The following is a 20,416-nucleotide window of genomic DNA, read 5'->3' as shown; positions in this document are numbered from 1 at the left end:
CATCAAACATTCCCATCGAACAAAGTAGCCGATGTGGGACTTTCATCAAATACCTCCCGTGAATGTTTGATTAATCCACCACATCTAAATGGTGTGAAAGTTATCTTATTTATAATCAAATAAATTACAAGGATATGAAAAGAGTAATAAACGGAAATAACAATAAATTGAAAGATACATATGGTAATAAGACAAATATTAATATTTGACTTATAATAAAATATCAAATATAATATATATATGGTAAACTATAATTTACAAGCTAATCGTCGGATTTGAACGAACGTGAAGTTTGGATCTGAAATATTCAAAGAGGTGAGGAACACTTTTCGTGAAGATGTCAACAACCTGGTTCAGAGGAGACGTAGAGAAACACTTTCTTGGCCATCGAAAATTGCAGAGGGATCACCGCTCAGCGGTGATGCTGCCTTGGCTTCGGCGAGAATATGTTTTAACCCATGAAGAGGGATTGTTGCTTAGCGACGATGCTGTCTTGGCTCTAGTGAGAATATGTCTAACCCCAAGAAGTAGAAGGGGGAAACCTAGAGCAAGGGACAAAGATAATGTTGAAGCCAGAAGAAGAGTCGCCACATTGAGCGAAGAAGCCAATTTTGGCGAGAAGGGTAGCTGGAAGAGTTGCCACATTGGGCGAAGGAGCCAATTTTGGCGAGAAGGGCGGTGGCAACTTGGTTGGCAAAGAGGTGCAGTGCATAGATTCCAAAGGTAAATCTCTGCAGAAGGTCGATGGGCTTATCGAGATTCTGTATATTTACGAAGAGAACGCTCATGAAGATCCTAAGATTAGGGGTTGTGAAGGATGAAGGGAAAATTGGGAAGAAAATGAAAGAGACTATGTTTGAAAAAGGTGAAAAATTGGGAAGAAAATGAAAGAGTTTGAAAAAGGTGAAGTTGTATGTACAAAGTATGGCGAAGGGTGATTTAGAGGTCAAAAAAGCGGAGCCGAAGAGTAATCAATCGGTTTCACCTGCGGCAGCCATGGAGGCTACACTTGCGACATCAAAGCCAGCAGGGGTGGCAGAGAAGAATAGTAGATGATTCAGAACCCATTGAAAAGAAAGGATAGGGTTGTTAAACAAAAGACTCTAATACCATGAGAATGTTTAATTAATCCACCACACCAATGTAAAAGTTATCTTATTTATAATCAAATAAATTAAAGGATAGGAAAAGAGTAATAAACCGAAATAACAATAATTGGAAATAATAATAATTGAAAAGATATATATATAGGTAAATATTAATATTTGTCTTATAATAAAATATCAAATATAATATATACGAATAATTTACTTGAGAAATTATTAATTTAACAGGACTTTGATATTTTAAAAATGTTTTTAAAAATTATTAATAGAACTTTTCAAATATTTGTGAAAAAGAAAAAAAAGTTTTGTAAACAAGAAAAGGTTCCCTTTACGTGGGAAATCCTTAACTCAATCCTCTGCGACAGTTAACCATCGCCGGGCAATACTATGTCCTTACTTGCCGCTCGTTCACCGCCGTCCCTCTTCGCCGTTTCTCAATATCAACCGCCATTTCCAACCTCTCGAACCTGGCTTCTCTCCCATCCCTTCCAGGTTTCTCACGCGCTCCTCCGGGCTTCCAGAAGAGCCTCCAATTTCTCTCAGGTTCATCGGATTTCTCTTCCCATTTATTGACCTTTTTTTCGTGTGTTTTTGCTCTCAATCTGCTCGATTGTGTTCCAGGGAGTTGATAATCCGGTGGATGATCGGCGCAACTGGAACGGCTCGATTGGCTCCGACTTCGACTTAATCGGTGGGGAGGAGGAGGAGGCGGAGGAGGAGGATGAGGAGGATGACGATGAGGAAGAGGATAGAAGTTTGGATCTATTGGTTCAGTTTGTTGAGAATGTTTTCAGGAAGGTCTCGAGGCGAGCCCGGAAGGCTGTGCGATCGGTTCTTCCCCAATCCATCCCTACTAAACTGGTAGAAGTTTATTGAGTTTGTTTAAGCTTAATCATTGACTTTTTCTTTTTCTGTACTGTTGTTGATCAATTGTGTATTAGTGATTGGTTTTTCAGGTGGGATTTTGTGTCAATGGGGTGTTAATGCTGGCATTTTTGTGGGTTTTGAAGGCATTTCTTGAGGTAAATACATCGATTTCATGCGTTTTCTTTGCTATTTCCATATGGATTTGTTACCTTGGCAATGTATGGATAGTTGTAAGCTTCTCATTGCAAAAGAGAATTGTGTATTGAAATTCAACCAAAATAATGCTGCTGGAACTGTCATGACACTTTGCTTGATAAGGGTATGCGTGGCAAACCTCAGCCAAGAAAATAAATGTGAGATCCCACATTAGTTGGAGAGGGGAACGAACCATTCTTTATAAAGGTGTAGAAACCTCTTCCTAGCATATGCGTTTGAAATCGTGAGACTGACAGCGATACATAACGGGTTAAAGTGGACAATATCTGCTAGCGGTGGGCTTGGGCTGTTACAAATGGTATTAGAGCTAGTTATCGGACGTGTGCTAGTGAGGATGCTGGCCTCCAAGGGGGTGGATTGTGAGATCCCACATTGGTTGGAGAGGGGAACGAAACATTCTTTATTAATGTGTGGAAACCTCTCCCTAGAAGACGTGTTTTAAAATTGTGAGGCTTACGACGATATGTAACGGACCAAAATGGAAAATATCTACGGCGATACGAACGGAAATGGTATCAGAGCCAGCCACCAAGCGGTGTGCCAGTGAGGACGCTGGCCCCCCCTAGAGAGATAGGTTGTGAGATCTCACATCGGTTGGAGAGGGGAACGAAACAAGAAAACTTTTTGAAACCGGTGAGTATCTCTTAAATTAACAAAATATCGAGACTAAGTAGAAGGGCTTCATTGTAGGATTCTAGTTAGAATCTTATCATTTCTAAATCAATACAAGGTTCTCTTATTGTAATTGCCCAAGCCCACCGCTAATAGATATTGTTCTCTTTGGATTTTTCCTTTTGAAATTCCTCTCAAGGTTTTTAAAACGTGTTTGTTTGGGAGAGGTTTCCACATCCTTATAAAAAATGCTTCGTTCTCCTCCCCAACCGATGTGGGATCTCACAATCCACCCCCCTTCAGGGCCCAATGTCCTTGCTGGCACTCGTTCCCTTCTCCAATCGATGTGAGACCCCCCAATCCACCCCCCTTCAGGGTCCTATGTCCTTACTAGCACACTGCCTCGTGTTCACCCCCCTTCGGGGCTCAACCTCCTTGCTGGCATATCGTCTGGTGTCTAGCTTTGATACCATTTGTAACAGCCCAAGCCCACTGCTAGTAGATATTGTCCTCTTTGAACTTTTCCTTTCAGACTAGTTTTTAAAGCGCGTCTTCTAGGGAGAGGTTTCCACTAAAAATTACCATCAACCAATATGGAAACAATTTTACAAATATAAATAACAAAAACAAATATACACGTAACAACACAACCAATATTACAAAAGGCATAAAGAATGAACCAATGAACCAATATGTTATTTGCTTTATTTGCTGTCTTTTCAGAAGTAGCCAAAGGCGCTGGCCTGTTGATGTTGATTGATTATTGAGTTTACTGGTGGTTGTAGACAGTATGCGTTAAATTTCTGTTAGAGATATAGATACTTGGAGTATGTTTGTCTGTCAAAACACTATCTGTTGAACAAGTTAACCATCAGACCAAGATGTTTTACTTTTATTTACCAACACACAGAGCTCTGTTAGTAGGATATGACTATAGAGTCAATCTTGGTGATATTTGGCTTTGTTCATCATGAAAGGTACTGGTCTGTTGGTACCGATTGACTATCGAGTTTGCTGGTGTTTGTAGACAGTCGATCCTTCAAGAGACGGTCTTAAAAGGGTCTGTTCTAGGAAGAACAGAGAACTTCATACAAGTTGATACTAATTAAGATCAAAAGGAAGATACTGGAATTTCTTGAGACAGATTTGAATGAAAAGACAAATTTGTTAACGCATTCTTGTTAAGAGTCGAGAGGGGTTGATCTGAGATGGGATCTGGAGTGCATTCCTGAAACGGCCCAAGCCCATCGCTAGCAGATATTGTCCTCTTTGGACTTTTCCTTTCGGGTTTCCCCTCAAGGTTTTTAAAATGTGTCTGTTAGGGAGAGGCTTCCACACCCTTAGAAGGAATGTTTCGTTCTCCTCTTCAACCGACGTGAGATCTCACAATACACTCCCCTTAGGGGCCCAACGTCCTCGCGGGCACACTTCTCGGTGTCCGGTTCTAATACCATTTGTAACAGCCCAAGCCCACTACTAGTATATATTGTTCTTTTTGGGCGTTCCCTCAACGTTTTAAAACACATCTACAAGGGATTCCACACCCTTATAAGAAATGTTTCGTTCTCTTCTCCAACCGATATGAGAACTCACAAGAAAGAAAGAGAAGAAAAAAAAAAGAGAAAATTTGTGGAGGCAATCCCTAATTTCCAAAGTTTCCCAAAGAGGGAAAGTTCGTAAAAAATGTTAGAATACCACTTTCCCCTACCTCTCGACTCTTTTCACTAACGAACTGCCTGTGCTGCTATGCTATGTGAAATCTTAGGTGATATGCACACTTGGAACTGCAGTATTTGTGAGCATACTCATCATTCGTGGCGTGTGGACTGGCATCTTATATCTACAAGATATCCGCAGCCACAGGTTCGATCAACTGGATGATGATCAGCCCCATGCCTGGACTGGTGCGCAGCCCGCATCCTGAACTCCTCAATCACTCAACTGCTTATAACTTGCAAGGTTAGTGATACCACCAATAGCTTAGAATAATGGGCCTTCATGTTTATCTCATTTTGATCTGTAAATTCTTGTTCTTGTTCTTGTTCTCTGTGTTTGTATAGAAAGGTGTTTTAATCCATAAGTGTTTGAAACCTTCAATCCAGTAATGGGTTATGTGTTGGTTTGGTCTCTTTTCCAAGTTTATAAACTTACTGTTGATGCACGTGTAAGGCAGGTGAATCTCCTTGCTCGGATTTGTGCATCGACGTATTTCAACAAGTTGGAAAACATTCCTTTTGATGAATTGTTCTTGTAATTCTGAATATAGTTTTGAGAATTTGAATTGATAGAGACGTATGTGTTAGACGAACACAACTCTCCACAATGGTATGATATTGTCCACTTTAAGCATAAGTTCTCATGACTTTGTTTAGGGCTTCCCCAAAAGGCCTCAAACCAATGGAGTTAGTATTCCTCACTTGTAACCCATGATCATTCCCTAAATTAGTCGATGTGAGACTTCCATCATCCAACAGTATGAACATGGAGGAACTTTACGATAACGAAGTGAAAACAATGTGTTTGATCGAGCCATGTTAAAGACAGTCAATAGAAATTTTGCTATAGTTTGTAACTCGATACAAAAAAACCATCTTACTTGTGAGATAAGCTTCATAGTCGAGAGGGAAACAACTCAGATCATCGAGTCCTCCTCCCTCATATATGTCCACTCTTATCATTATCTTTCCTTGAACAACTTCAACTTTTCTCCCTACTTGTGAGATAAGCTTCAAAGTTCAAAGACTAAAATAGAATAAAGTCGAGGTTTATAGATCAAAATTGAATAAGTTTAAAAGTGGGAGGACTAAAATTAAATTTAAACTTAATTTTTATTATTAAAAGTGGCCTTTGTATAATTTTTCGATGATGGATCATATATAATGCACTGTTATCATTGACTTTCATAAACGTTTCAAAAATTGTCACTATAATAGAAATTGAGATTTAAAACAGCGTAATGATGACATAGAATAGTGTGACAATTCAAATTTTTGTATTTTTGTAGGTCACCGTGAGCACGATTCTAGGTTCAATTTCCATCCAAAATTCTAAATAATTTATACTAAAAGGCTCATGGCTCATGAAGACTCGCTTCCGCTATGGCTCTGGTATGTTTCCTTAACCAACCCAAACCATTTCATAATGATATCGAGCCTTTGTTGCAGCCCGGGCTAAAAGGTCTAGTTGTAGACGTAGAACAATGTGACTCTAAATGACTTCATGCACTTTTTAAGTCCAATTTATTTCCAAAATTCTAAATTATTTCTACTTCAAATCTAAAAAATATGATAATATTTTTTTTTATATAAATAACAAAATTACGAAGTATTTGAAGATAAAAGAACTAAAATCATAGTTAGCGGGACCGACAATAATAATATTAATAACAATAAATAAATAAATAAATAATAATAAAAAGAAAAAACGGTTACAACTTCAAAATCACAAACTTAAAAAGTTAACCATGGTTAATTTCCAGCCAATTAAAATTAATTACCTTAACTAACCATGGTTAACCTCCGCTTATCCAAATTTCTCCCTCCTATTTTTCCAACTATAAAACGGATCTTCGTTTTGTTTTCTTCATTTTCCATTGAAACATACATTAACCGAAGAAGGCGTCTTCATAAACGCCTTCGTCTCCATTTTCGACCTTCGTTTGATCCGATTTTCTGTTCTTCGTCGATTATTGCTTTAGCTTGCTTTGTTCTTTTGGCTGGAGGAAAATGAGGGAGTGCATTTCGATTCACATCGGTCAGGCTGGGATTCAGGTCGGCAATGCGTGCTGGGAACTCTACTGCCTTGAACATGGAATTCAGGTATATCTCCTTGTAACTTCTTCGTTTTTTTTTTTGTTTCACTTGCGGTTATGATGTATTTGTATTCGCTTTCTTTTTAATCTGGTTTCTTTTTGCTTTCTGTATCTTTTCTTACTGCATGTCTGCTTGATCGATTTTGAATGAATTCGTAACGGTACTTCTGTATTTCGTAATTTTTGTTTGGTAAAACTTTGATCCTGCGCTAATTTGCTGGTTATTCTGATGTATGTATCTGTTTTGAGTTCCTGTATGGATCTTTAAGTTTGGACATCGGATAGGATCTTGTTAATTTTTTTTTTTTTTCTATAGAAGTAGATAGTTTTCCCTCCTAATGTTTCTGTTTTCTCTTTCAATTTTTCCGTGATATGATCTACATTTGTGAAAATAGCTCATTGTTTCTCATTACATTTTCTACGTTTAGAAGTTTTACGTTGTTATAAATGAACAGAAATGAATATATAGTTTCAGAATTCTATGCGAGGGCGAACGCTTTCTTTTCTTTTTCCATAAGCATCGTAATGAATTTAAAATTTGAATTTCAAGTAGGCTAAATTTTGTGGCCTGTTTTTCAGCCTGATGGCCAAATGCCGGGTGACACGACTGTAGGCGGAGGCGATGATGCCTTCAACACCTTCTTCAGTGAAACAGGTGCAGGCAAGCATGTTCCTCGAGCTCTTTTCGTTGATCTCGAGCCTACTGTCATCGATGAGGTGAGGACTGGAATGTATCGCCAGTTGTTCCATCCTGAACAGCTAATCAGCGGTAAGGAAGATGCTGCCAACAACTTTGCTCGCGGCCACTACACCAGTAAGCATCTCAATTGGCACATCCGTATAAAGTTACTCAATCAATATTGAACATACACCACAGTTTTTTCATGACTGTGTTATGGTAATTGGAAAAGTTCTGTTTCAGTTGGCAAGGAGATCGCTGATCTCTGTTTGGATCGCATTAGAAAGCTCGCTGACAATTGCACTGGACTCCAAGGCTTCCTTGTTTTTAACGCTGTCGGTGGGGGTACTGGGTCTGGTCTTGGCTCTCTCCTGTTGGAGCGTTTGTCTGTTGACTATGGCAAGAAATCAAAGCTTGGTTTCACAGTTTATCCCTCTCCACAAGTTTCCACCTCTGTTGTTGAACCCTACAACAGTGTTCTCTCAACCCACTCTCTCCTTGAACATACAGATGTTTCTGTGCTCCTTGACAACGAAGCCATTTATGACATTTGTAGACGTTCCCTTGCAATTGAGCGACCCACCTACACAAACCTCAACCGCCTCATCTCTCAGGTACATCTATCTTAACTGTGTTTGATTTAGGAAATGGGCAGGTAAGAAATGTGGGAAGTCCCACTTTCTTAATTTAGGAATTAAGAAATCATCATGGATTAATAAACTATGGCATGAGGCCTTTTGAGAAAGTCTAAAGTAAACTCCTTATGTTTAAAGTGGACAATATCATATTCTTGTGGAGAGTCAGGCATTTAGGGAATAATCATTGATTTATAATAGGGAATAATCATTGATTTATAATCATAGATTATTATCTCTAATGGTACGAGGAATTTTAGGAAAGCATAAAACAAAGCCACGAGATGTTATGCTTTGTATTATGTATTATATCATATCATGCAAATTCGTAGTTCCTAACATTATTTTTTCGTAAAGATTTACTGTTCCTTTGGTGTGATGTTCAGGTGATTTCATCCCTGACAGCATCTCTACGGTTCGATGGAGCTTTGAATGTGGATGTAACCGAGTTCCAAACGAATTTGGTCCCATACCCAAGAATCCACTTCATGCTTTCCTCCTATGCTCCAGTGATCTCCGCAGAGAAGGCATACCACGAACAACTCTCTGTAGCGGAGATCACCAGCAGCGCCTTCGAGCCATCTTCCATGATGGCCAAGTGCGATCCCCGCAATGGGAAGTACATGGCTTGCTGTCTGATGTACAGAGGAGATGTTGTGCCAAAGGACGCCAACGCCGCCGTTGCCACCATAAAAACGAAGCGCACGATCCAGTTCGTGGACTGGTGCCCCACTGGTTTCAAGTGCGGGATCAACTACCAGGCGCCGACGGTGGTTCCGGGTGGCGACCTGGCCAGAGTGCAGAGGGCAATCTGTATGATATCGAACTCCACCAGCGTGGCAGAGGTGTTCTGTCGCATAGACCACAAGTTTGATCTGATGTATGCGAAGAGGGCGTTCGTGCATTGGTACGTGGGGGAGGGCATGGAGGAGGGAGAGTTCTCTGAAGCTCGTGAGGATCTTGCGGCCCTTGAGAAGGATTATGAGGAAGTGGGTGCTGAGTCTGATGAAGGTGGTGATGATGACGATCAGGAGGAGTACTGAACTCTCGACACGTCATCAATTCAAATTATATTTTATTTTATTTTATTATATAGTTGGTTGAGGATTGTTATTAAGATTGACTATATTGTTAAATAAATCTAAAATTTAAGATATTCTATTATCAAACACTTTTTTTAGGCATTATAAATGATGAGATGAAAAAAAGATACCTATTGAACCCATCAAATTTTGTTATGACATACGAGAAACAAAAGTACACATATTAGGTTTTGCATTCTAGTATTCAATTATGATATACACTAATGTGGAATAGTAGTATCATATTGTAGGTTGAGAAATTTGCTGAAAGAACTTTTGCACGAAGGAGTATGTACATAATACGGAAAGAGGAGGAAGTCGATAAAGGGTATTTGTAAGTTGAGTTGAATCGAGTTGACTATTTTTCAGATCCATGTATATTTGAAAGAGGTTGTCCTTCTTGCTTCTCTCATGTTACAATCCTCTTCCTAAGCTGTGCCAACAAAGCCCTCTTTCTCCTCGATCCACAGAGACAAAATGGAGGACAGGTGCCAACAGTTCATCACAGAAGAAATGACTCACTAACCGAGATCACTAACTAATACTAATAGAATAGAAAAGAATTTTTTTTTTAATCCAAACAATTTTTATTAAATAATAAACTCAATCCAATCCGACCATAAAATTTAATTTTAGATGGTTGGTGGTTAGAATCATTTATTCAAATTTATATCTTGTTAGGGTTAAAATATTTATTTATTTATTTTCAAAGATTTTGATTAAAATTTGTAATTTAATTTTAATATATATTAAATAAATTACCTTCGGAGGTAAGGACATTAATTTATCAAAAATAATTAGGAAACTAAATTAAATTAAAATATGTATTAATAATTGTATCATAAGCCATTTAAAAAAAAAAAAAAAAAAAAAAAAAAAAAAAAAAAAAAAAAAAAAANGAATTTATAAACCAACCAAATCTTGAATTTTCATTTATTTCATCCATTCAAATATTTCATTTTTGAGGTCATCAGACTTTTTAAACACCCCTAAAGTCGAGGTTCAATAAGCCACAACATTTCATACATTGGATTTAGTTCTTAAGAGTAAAGAAAGATAGCTGAAGGGAAGGCTTTGTAAGAGGTGGAATATGAAGTTCTCAATTACCACATGAATTGAATCTTCAAGCTGAAGGGAAGGCATTTGCCTTTCATGAAGAACATTTCAATATAAACACATCACTAGAGCCTAGAGGTATTATCTTCTATTCATTTGTTTTTGGCAGGTAAAGAAAGTATCAAGTCCTGTAAATAAATCCTCTTGTATTCCAAAATCTTGAAGGACTTTATTTTTTTTAAAAAAGATTTGAACGTTTCTTGTGCTCCAAAAACATCAACAAAGTAGTCCTGTATTTCAAGATCCACAAATTAAGGATAAATGAAACCCAGAATTATTAAGATTATATATTTTACGTAAGGTGTTGTTGTGTACATGGTTTACAAGAACATGCTTACATAATTTACATAAAGAAATGATATGTACAGGAACTGATATACAAATGAAGTGTTGCTTCCGGATTTTTACCAAAAGGGGCACCACCTGCACGAAGAACAGCAGTTGCAGTTGGATGTTAATACACTAGATAGATAGTTATGACAATAATATGATTTAAACATACATACACTCCAACCGTTGCAGGATGGCGACGTTATATAAAAGATGTTAGTACATTGGTTTTTCACTGATACTGATGCTGTAGAGGGATATATATAATAGGAGGATGAAGAGAGGCAAGAAAAAGAGGAATGAACTTTGACGTACCCGACGTAGTTTTGACATAAGTTTTCGTGCGATGTAGCTTGGCCAATCAACTTCTCAACTTGAACCTTAACAGAGAGACCATGATCAACTTCACGGGAATCCCCAGCTATTAAGGTGCTGTGGTCTACTGCAAGCTGAACAGAAGCAGTCGACATAGACGAACAAGTGGGGAAATCCCGTCCAGTTAGTTTATTGCTCATACGAGCCATCACAACAACAGCGCGCTCATTCAAGACCTCGTTGGCATCACCAAGTTGATTAACAGCCTACACAATGTGAAGGATTAGCATCATCCTAAGAAAACTTAAGAATGTTGATGTTTCAAGTTTTTACCTGAAGAAGCTCTCTTTCACGAGCGCCTCGTTGAGGTTGAAGAAGTTCACGACTTTGAGCAGAATCTTCAGCATTCACAACCGGAGGAGCATGAGTGCTCGAAAACATCGACATTTGAGGGACTTCATTGAAGTTGAAAAGACGCCAATTTATGAGAGGGTCGTGAACAAAAGCCTGAGAACAATAAAAGTTAAAAGGGCTAGTTACCACTACTTCTATAACGTATTGAAACAGAGAGAGAGAGAGAGAGAACAGTAAATTACAGTATATGCGCTCAATCAAAGAAGTGAAATGGAAAAAAATTACGTAGATCTATTTCATTCAAGAATTGGAGTAAGGAAAAACTTTTGATGCGGCCTATACAGAGAAGCATGACAATAGTCTGTTTTTCATAACTATACCTCATTAGTTATAAAGTACGCCTAATAATAAAAGTCAGTTGTCATGACAATACCTCCATCATAGCCATAACACTATCCTTGTTTGATCGAAGAACCTGCATCACATTTTCACAAGTGGAACGGAAGTTTCCCTCTATACCACTAACCTCCATAGCTTTGACAAGCATTCTAGTCAATCGGAAGGGTACCTTTATCATGACAAACAAGAGATTAAAAATGGGAAATCTTGGAAGTAAAAACTAAACATGAGAAACTAGAAGTTGAGAAAAGACCTTCTCAGGAAACTTTTCTCTGTTCATTGAAGCTTCAAAACAATCGCCAAAATCAATGTGCAAGATCTTACCACTGCAAAAGCCTCAAAAGCCAAGGAAAATGAGAATATATCTAAGCAACAAATCAATTAGCATACTAGTATTAAAAAAACATACGTATAACGGTGCAGCATAAGGTTACTTGGGTGTCGATCACCCAAACCAAGAAGGTAACCAACCTGAAAAAAAATTATAATCCTGAGATCAAAGAACAAAATAAATAAAAAAAAAAAAGCAATAAATAGAGATAAATGGGTATAGCAAACAAGCCAAAGGTTAAGTAAGCAAGTCGGATGTCGCTAGCAATTGAATCAGTGGCCACCACTTTCTTCTTTTAAATTTTTTAATTGTAATTGTTTATATTTATTTATTGTTTTATTTTATTCCCTTTTTTTTTTCCTTGTAAGAGACAATTCCAACGATGACATGAAATGTATAACAAAATGGAGTCATCTCTAGGGAAGTAACAAAAAGGACGTAAATATCTACTTTCCCCCAAAACCATAGAACAAGAGTTCTTTAAGCTGGAAGGAAGTAAATATCAATTAACCTTGACTAAGAGTACTGAATGGCACGAACTCATAGACAAAGGTCGTTAAACTTAAGCAGCTGTCTTTGGCTAGAAAGAACCATGAAAAGTAAATGAACAAATAAATAAATAAGCATCAATTAACATACCATACTCATGACTGCCAAACTTCGGGTATAATTGGTCCTCCTCTCTAACCATACCTCAGATGTGCGACTTTTCAACCATAGAACCTACAAAAGCTACGCTGAGATCATATCTTCAAAGAAAATTCAAGCAAGTTATAAAACAGTAACAAAACATGGAGGAGTACCTTTGAAAGGTCATTTCCTTCGGTATTGTGTAATGCATACTCAAACACTTCCACTTTAGCTATGAGCGGTAAATGATCATAATCGGGGGCAAAACTAAGCATGTATTTGTGCTCTTGGTTCAAGGTTATCTGAAACCACAAAGCAATATTTTAATAATCCAAGCGATGAATAAAAATAGACACTACAGCCTCATGCTAAAAGAAATGAATTCCCAATTTTAGGATGCTTCCAGTAAACGTCAACTGACCTTCCTAGCATCTCTATACTCACGGATAAGTTGATGCAGGGTGTCACAATGTGGGACCCAACCAATCAATCCACTATTTGGCGATAGTGGAATGACGTCATACCGTTGAATGGAAAGATCTTTTTCAGCAGTTTTTCTTGAATTGTCCAGCAAAGTATTAACCAAACCAAAAAGCTGGACAAAGCCAGGGTTTAGTAAAGGGTAGCCAAAATAAGTGAACTTCCAATGCAAAAAGTAAAAGCTTAAATCTTGGAAACTATGCAATTGTGCCGACATTTTAGGGCACAATACCTGCATGACACGCTCATCTTGCCGCAAGTCTTCGTGCCCCTTCAGTAAGAATGCATAATCCTCACCATCACTTCCATGAATCGTTAACTTTCGGGGCCGCTGTTTTGATGTTATCACAACAAGCTGGGTTGCAAATGATGCAATTGTCACGACAGGTGACTCTAGAATATCAAAATAAGATGTGTGAGAAATAATTGTGCTATGTCAATATATCCTCCAACAATCATATGCTAAAAACCCATATGTTAACGTACCTGCACGATAAGTACCCGGAACTGCAAGCTCCAGATTACGACATTCTAGTAACTCTGGTGAAACAGACTACAATACAACGTAGTGACAAGATCAATGTCACTTACATACTAAGATATAAGTGTAAAAAAAAACTTTGGTTTAAAAAGGTAAACTAACCTGAAGGTCCAGAGTTGTAAGGCTCTGAAGTTGCTTATCTATTCTTCTAAATACATGGTAATACAGATCCCAAGCCTGACCACATAATGTTGACGCTGTTAGGTCCACTACAAGCAAGAAGCAAAAGCAAAGCCACGCAGGTAGACAGAAACTAAAACCCACTAAACTGTATCTATTACAATTATTTATTAGAAAATAACACAGCTCATGAATTGTATCCATTACAAGGTACCAGGTATAATGATGCACAAAGCTCGTTAAAGCCCCAAGGGAAAGAGATGAAGTGAGATTAGGTTAGACACAATATATCGTTAACTACAGAAAATGTTGAAAATAACTTTTAGATACACTTTTGCCTTTCTTAATTTGATAATTTGAAAATAGCTTAGAAATTATTAATTTTGGTACTTATATTTGATTAATGTAACAAATTATAAGACAAATAATCTGAAAAGAAGTAACCTATGATGTGCACAAGACTTGCGACTTATTTGTATTTGGTGACAGACTTTCAAGAGTGATACATGTAATGATCTAATTTAAAATATATGAAACTTCAATATGATCCAAGAGAATTTCTGATAATATTGTCGTTCATAATTTTAGGTCTAAATTAAAATATAGAAGAGTATTCTGGCAAAGTATGGTAGACCACTTAATCATTATGGCAGTTAAACAATTTAGTTGTGGTTAGGTATTAAATTTTCATAGCATGACAATATTTCCATAAGCATTACCACATGTCCATGAATTTAACATCAAAGTTGTGGTTAGGTATTAAATTTTCATAGCATGACAATATTTCCATAAGCATTACCACATGTCCATGAATTTAACATCAAGTGAATGGATATTTCAATTATACTATTAAAAAAGTCTATGAAATATAACAAAATAGTAACAAAATATCACTAATGTGGACATGAGATTAATACTAAGAAAATTGAACTTGTTTTAAAAAGTTGAAATGCTTATTGTCAAGGAAACAACGAGTTCAGAAAGCAGGAAGGAGGGAAACCTGGTCACGTGAAATGTAAGTCAGTTCACGGAGAGACTCTTGAAGAAAATGGGGAGTATGTAGGAGGTTGTTGAACACAACAATATGATCGTGGGAATATCTACTTTTCTCAAAGTTATAAATAATAGAGATAAAATCGACAGTCTTGTGCACCAAACATACATTTACAGTAACATGCATTAGAAAAAAGGGAATCTGGACAAAGAAAAGTAGCAAATAAATATCTTTAATGGAGAGAATGGGGAGCAGATAACAGACCTGAGTAAGTTCGGCATCTTTCCCGGTTTTCTTATATTTCATGCAACATTCATAGGCTTCAAGCAACTCGCGGCGATATGCCTGAGAAAAAGTACATAATGATTTAGACTACAAGAAATATGAAAATCTAAAACCTTATCAACGATAACCAATAGTTGGGAAACTTTTACTATCAGATGGCTAAATTTATTTACAACACATGGGATAAACAATTAAGTGGTAATACGTGTCAACATCTCTTAAACTAAAAGCATTAAAAGTTTTACGCAATGAACAGAGAAAAAAAATAGTAGCGACACCACAACCAAACATTGAATTGATAAGTTTTGTAACACTAAAAATAGAGAAGAAAAACTAAATATACAACCTCAATGAATGCCCTTTCCTTTATCGTTGTGTTATTCTTCATAGCCCCGTCTTCAAGCATTTCATGCAAGGGCTCCAAAACCTTGAGCATCCCCTCAATATTATGTTCACCAAAGTACAAACGACTGGCTTCCTCTAGAGCCTCATGCCATGTTTCATGCCAAAGTATGGCAACTCGAATCAATTCTTTAGAAACAAGTTGAGCCTATAGGTAAAAATATGTATAGCTTAACGATTAAATAAGGGCCTACATTACAAATTAGTTAAATTATTTTACACGAAAAGAACCTGATCAACAAGAACACCACTATGTTGTCGAACTTTGTCAACAACTTCTTGAGCTGCAGCTCGCCGTAAATTGCTAATTGATTTACATGCTACAAGGAGAGGGTACATGAGGGCCTGTTAAAAAAAAAAAACACTTTAGTGCCAACTTCAAAATTTCGATACTATTTACATACACAGATGAACTAGATAGTGAAAATTATACATGCATTGAGGGCAAATTAAAGTTCACAACACTCGTTTCTGATAATAATGAATTTCACAATTGCAACATAAAAAACAAACCTAATATAACGAAATTAAATACCAAATATTCTCAGATAACAATTCTGCCAGTAAGCTATTTCAGGAGGAATTTTTCACCATGAATAGCAATCAAAGTCAAAGTGGACTAGAAGCCCTCATTTTATATTAAAATATATGTTCAATCAAATGGTTTAACAGGTGTTGGAAGTTTCCAAAATTATATGCAAGTATGAAGCATACTAAAAGACAACAGTCCAACTATTTTTTGTGTGTTGCATCCCCCCCCCCCAAAAAAAAAAAAAAAGTAGACAAAATACATACACAATGAATTGCAAATAATGAGGCGATGAAAAATTCAGAAGGGTCGGTTTGGTGTGCAATTTGGATTATGTCTATGTTTATGGTCGATACATGTATAGTCAAACACATTTTAAAAATTTGTTTAAATTGGGATTCAGTTTCAGAACCTTCTTTGAAACATATTAAAAAACAGTGGAACTACGAAATACAACTTTGTTTTCCATTAAATCCCTTGTTTTCAAATATATGTTCTTACATCACTAACCAAATGCTTATAAAATTATAGCCTCTATATGAAATTGGGGGGGGGTNTTCTTAATTTCATCCTAGAAGGTAAAAATAAGGCACATTTCACTAAGGACACCTCTGCATGGCCACACTTTTGGGGAGCAAACAGCTTAAACTCATAAATACAAATTTATATCAAGAGAAGAAGGAAAATCAGATGTACAGAAGAAAATCACCATGTAAATACTTGATACTAAAATAATGCCAAAAGGATGATATATGAAACAAACCTGAGGATGACTTTGCCCAATTCGAACCAATAGTGACTGTATGAGTTCTCTTACTGCATGGTTATTTGAATGTATCCTTGCAATTATCTGAGGTAAGACTACCAGCCATGTGTTGATATTTACATGAGCAAACCCTTTTTGTAGTGCCATTTGGACATCTGCAGTAGCTCCATGGTTGAACCATAAAGTGAGAAGACGGAGGATATCCTGAAGAAGATAGAGAGACCAAATTTGAAATTATATAAACCAGTAAAAGGAGCTTGATCAAGAAAATGCGAAAAGCATGACAGATAAATGATTTCTTTGAACAAAGCATAAGATAAAATAAAGCTCGAACAAAGACCTTTGTGATTCAAGATATTTAAATAATTCAACAGATTCTTATACTTCAACATAAACTACGTTAAAATGTGCACTCTCCATATTTTTCTCAACATAATAAGCCATTATTATAATGTCAATTGAAAATCAGTCAGTTCTTATGGATTGAAACTCAGAAAATTCATAAGGCAATAATTTGATAGCAAAATGCAGTAGTGAATAAAGAAACTAGATATGGCTGACCTAACCAAAGTGTTTACATTTACCTGCATATAACTATGTCTAGTTCCTAAATGTGAAAAAGACATCATCTAAATGAGACCTCATTAGAAGGCCTAGAAATTTATTTAAAACCTGCATATGGAATTCTATACCTGTAAACTGTCATCAACACCTTTAGAATTTGCAGCACATGCTATAGAGTGAAAATATCCTGTAACTGCAGCAACAACGAACTGTGCCGCAACATCAGGAAATCCTCTCATTGTATAATGAGACATCACGGCTGTATTAAACAACGCCCACATATGCCATGCCTTTGCCCAAGTATTCGCACACTGGGTGGCATTCTGAAACGCGGTCAGAATTTCTACAAAAACCATCAGCAAGAGAAATAAGCAATGGCTAAAAACCAAAGATTAAATTGATGAAGGCAATACTACCTTGTATAGAATCATCATCTAATCCAGGAGATAGGGCCCATTGCCAGGTTCCAAGTTCAAGGCATACACGAGCAAGCAGTGGTGCAGTTGAACTTCTACCACTTGATAAGCTACTTGGCTTGACAGGTTGGATAATAGGTGAAGATGATAGCTCCCTAGACAAAACCTAGAGGAGAGAGTTGCAATTCAACTATGTAGGACAAGTATTGAAGTAAATCGTAGGGAATACAGTTAGACGCTATTTTACTGGTGGAGAAGATCTTACTTGTAACCTAGCAAATGCTTCCTTGCGTTTAATATCCTCCCCAAGTGACCATTGGTATTTCAAGTATGCAAACATTACTTGAGGTGGCCCAGAATACCATCCATTTTCAGATGTTTCAGGATCGTACTGTACAAAACCAAGAGTAATGTTGTGAGAAGAAAATTGTAGAACTAGAAGCAGCAACAACTAAAAGTTCTTATACATATAAAATAAATATAGAACACTGACCTGTAAGAGCTTAACAAGAGTAGATCTAGCCTGGCTGACTCTCCCACTTTTCCGACAAAGAGAAGCAAACTTTAGCCATGTCTCAATATCTTCTGTTGGAGGCAGCACAAGGGCTCTAATAGCCAATACTGCTTGCCAGACCTACCAAATTGATTGGTACGGTAAGCCAGCTAATTTTAGATAGATATAATAATGCGATAAAATCAATATTTATAAATAATAGTCGAGAGAATATATAAAGAAAAATTAAACTTTTCACTTAACCTTTGGATCTAGTGATAACCTGATATTATGAGAGCAAATGATTCAAAGTTCAAACCTTTGCAACAATATTCCTGTTTTAATAGTTCACTTATAGGGTCCCATACTTATTTACTAACCCATAAGTGATGGAGTCAGTTGAAAAAGAAGAAAACCATTAAATTTACTCTGACCTGTCATCTTTTGGGGTCTAGTTTAACAAGAACATGCAAAATTTATTTTTATTGAAGAAAAGACTTTCGGTAAACGTGTCATGAATTCTCTATATTCTTGAGAACTTTTTAACGTGGAATACAATTCCATCATACAACACCTCTAAGGTCCATAAAAAACGTAGAAATTAGGCATTTTTACTTGGAATTTTTGCAGTTACTCGAGGAAACATGAACAGATTAATAATTATAAACAACATTTGATGGTTCTCTAAGCCAAATAGGTAATTCATACCGTCTACTTTTGGAAATTGATTAACATGGTATATATGCTCCGCATTACATTGTTATGAATACATTAATATCATATAATAGCAATTCAGCGTTTCACCCAGAAATTTAGCTAGCCATCTCATGAAGAAATTCAAGGAATTAATTAAAGTTATATCAAGGCTTAGTAATTATCATTAATATGCCACAAATGTTGTCCTGGTTAGCATTCAGAAACACAGCTTACCAGCAATTAACTTGAGTACTATCAAATTCAAGACTTGATTGTTTGATGCGTAGAGCAATTGATTCAAGTCTAAAAATCATGAGCCACGTGAGATGTACATCTTGATTGATTATAGTTATCGTACGGTTTTATCAAACTACAAGATCATAAAGCTCCTTCCAATTACCATTGGCAGAGTGCACATTTTTCTCACTAAGACTGATGCACTCTTTGATTAAAATAAGACTGTCCCTTTTGGGAAATTCATGGAAATTTTTTCAAATCAACTGAACTATATAAAACTTCTCTCATCTCTTAACAAGTCAAAAGAGTCTAGTTGGGCATAACTTCAATTTTTTAAAAAGTATCTATGGTTGTTCACGCTAGCTTGCACACCTTGAATATTTTCATGTATTACTTTTAGATTTAGTTGCTAAGGTAACTCGTTGGATGCTAAATCTTAGGTAGGTAGTCACTGTGACTTAAAACTCATTTTTTCTGATGCAACCAAACATCAATGGAGAAAATTTACTAGAATCCTCAAAAGAATGTTTAATATGATTTCAAAAGTCTCTCAGTACAAAGAATGAATCTGAGCATTCAAGTTAACTAATCAAACTAAAATAACAAAAAGGAACAATCCTCGCACAATAGATCCTCCTTTTTATAGAGGATCCATTCCTGCCCTCCTTAGAAAGAATAACACGCCTACTAGTTTACAAGATATGAAGTTAGAAACCTTACTTTAAACTACTTCTTCCAATGATAGAAAACACTCCAGTGGAGTATACTGTTTTAAGCACATCAAAACTCCAATACAACATTTATCAAACTTCCAAATAATTATAAAACTGGAAAATTGGTCCTTTGACGCTCAGATGCTTAAAATGACATAATATCTAAGCTGAAAATCTCCTTGTTTTGGTTGATACTTCATTTTCAGCAAAAAGTCTTTCCATTCAAAACAAGAATTCAACCTCTGACATTGAAATATTCCTCAAATCCATGGAAAGATTGTTCCCTACATTCTTCAAAATTGTATGATCATGAACATAACGAAGGTATTCAAAAACCCATGAAAAAACACCTCTTCTTTGCTGGCACAATTGGAATCTTTGACCAAAGTCCTTTCATTTTAGCATTCTTGGAGTTTATCATGATGAAAAAGGTTCTGAACGATTTCTTAAAGGTGTGCTCTCTTGACCATTCTTGCTGGTAATGTTGGTTGTTCTTGTCATTTTAATGAAGATTATGGTCATTACCTTCTATTTGCCCTCTTTGACCGTGCAATTAGAAAGATTCAAGATTAGTTAATCCAACTATTTGGCCATTGTACCTTCCGTACATTGAATTTTGATCAACTAACAGTAAGCATATGGCAAGTGTTCTTGGTGAAAAAGATTGTCAATGAATTATGGTGGAGTTCCACTCTAA

At 36.5% G+C, this 20,416-nt stretch overlaps 3 protein-coding genes across 4 annotated transcripts in view; 2 read left to right on the top strand and 1 right to left on the bottom strand.

Annotated features, from left to right (window-relative positions):
• Positions 1–1,401: 1,401 nt before the first annotated feature.
• LOC111811306 (protein SHORT HYPOCOTYL IN WHITE LIGHT 1-like) lies at positions 1,402–5,109 on the top strand. Of its 2 annotated transcripts, XM_023698087.1 has the most exons (5): positions 1,402–1,649; positions 1,728–1,967; positions 2,063–2,128; positions 4,567–4,760; positions 4,975–5,109. In XM_023698087.1, exons 1-4 carry the CDS (start codon positions 1,494–1,496, stop codon positions 4,723–4,725), a joined length of 621 nt encoding a protein of 206 aa, XP_023553855.1. In that variant the 5' UTR covers positions 1,402–1,493; the 3' UTR covers positions 4,726–4,760; positions 4,975–5,109. The 2 variants fall into 2 exon arrangements, with proteins under 2 accessions (XP_023553855.1, XP_023553854.1); XM_023698086.1 differs by having other exon boundaries at positions 4,567–5,109.
• Positions 5,110–6,405: 1,296 nt separating this feature from the next.
• LOC111811277 (tubulin alpha chain-like) lies at positions 6,406–9,052 on the top strand. The gene is made up of 4 exons (XM_023698046.1): positions 6,406–6,619; positions 7,192–7,426; positions 7,535–7,905; positions 8,313–9,052. Exons 1-4 carry the CDS (start codon positions 6,527–6,529, stop codon positions 8,967–8,969), a joined length of 1,356 nt encoding a protein of 451 aa, XP_023553814.1. The 5' UTR covers positions 6,406–6,526; the 3' UTR covers positions 8,970–9,052.
• Positions 9,053–10,375: 1,323 nt separating this feature from the next.
• LOC111811251 (serine/threonine-protein kinase TOR) overlaps positions 10,376–20,416 on the bottom strand; it is a 38,785-nt gene continuing 28,744 nt past the window's right edge. The window contains exons 38-57 of the mRNA XM_023698013.1: positions 18,074–18,214; positions 17,846–17,971; positions 17,581–17,746; positions 17,293–17,507; positions 16,598–16,804; positions 15,537–15,650; positions 15,250–15,453; positions 14,883–14,963; positions 13,607–13,681; positions 13,450–13,516; positions 13,196–13,356; positions 12,905–13,078; positions 12,657–12,785; positions 12,493–12,576; positions 11,932–11,993; positions 11,776–11,848; positions 11,557–11,691; positions 11,103–11,276; positions 10,770–11,035; positions 10,376–10,547 (exon numbers count right to left, since the gene is read on the bottom strand). Of these exons, the coding sequence (XP_023553781.1) occupies positions 10,529–10,547; positions 10,770–11,035; positions 11,103–11,276; positions 11,557–11,691; positions 11,776–11,848; positions 11,932–11,993; positions 12,493–12,576; positions 12,657–12,785; positions 12,905–13,078; positions 13,196–13,356; positions 13,450–13,516; positions 13,607–13,681; positions 14,883–14,963; positions 15,250–15,453; positions 15,537–15,650; positions 16,598–16,804; positions 17,293–17,507; positions 17,581–17,746; positions 17,846–17,971; positions 18,074–18,214 (2,673 nt within the window). The 3' untranslated portion in view covers positions 10,376–10,528. The remainder of the gene's footprint in view (positions 10,548–10,769; positions 11,036–11,102; positions 11,277–11,556; positions 11,692–11,775; positions 11,849–11,931; positions 11,994–12,492; positions 12,577–12,656; positions 12,786–12,904; positions 13,079–13,195; positions 13,357–13,449; positions 13,517–13,606; positions 13,682–14,882; positions 14,964–15,249; positions 15,454–15,536; positions 15,651–16,597; positions 16,805–17,292; positions 17,508–17,580; positions 17,747–17,845; positions 17,972–18,073; positions 18,215–20,416) is intronic.

The sequence above is a fragment of the Cucurbita pepo genome, chromosome LG15 (assembly GCF_002806865.2).
Source record: "Cucurbita pepo subsp. pepo cultivar mu-cu-16 chromosome LG15, ASM280686v2, whole genome shotgun sequence".
NCBI lineage: Eukaryota > Viridiplantae > Streptophyta > Magnoliopsida > Cucurbitales > Cucurbitaceae > Cucurbita > Cucurbita pepo.
The sequence above is the reverse complement of the archived record's forward strand: the minus strand, read 5'-3'. Positions and strand labels throughout refer to the sequence as shown.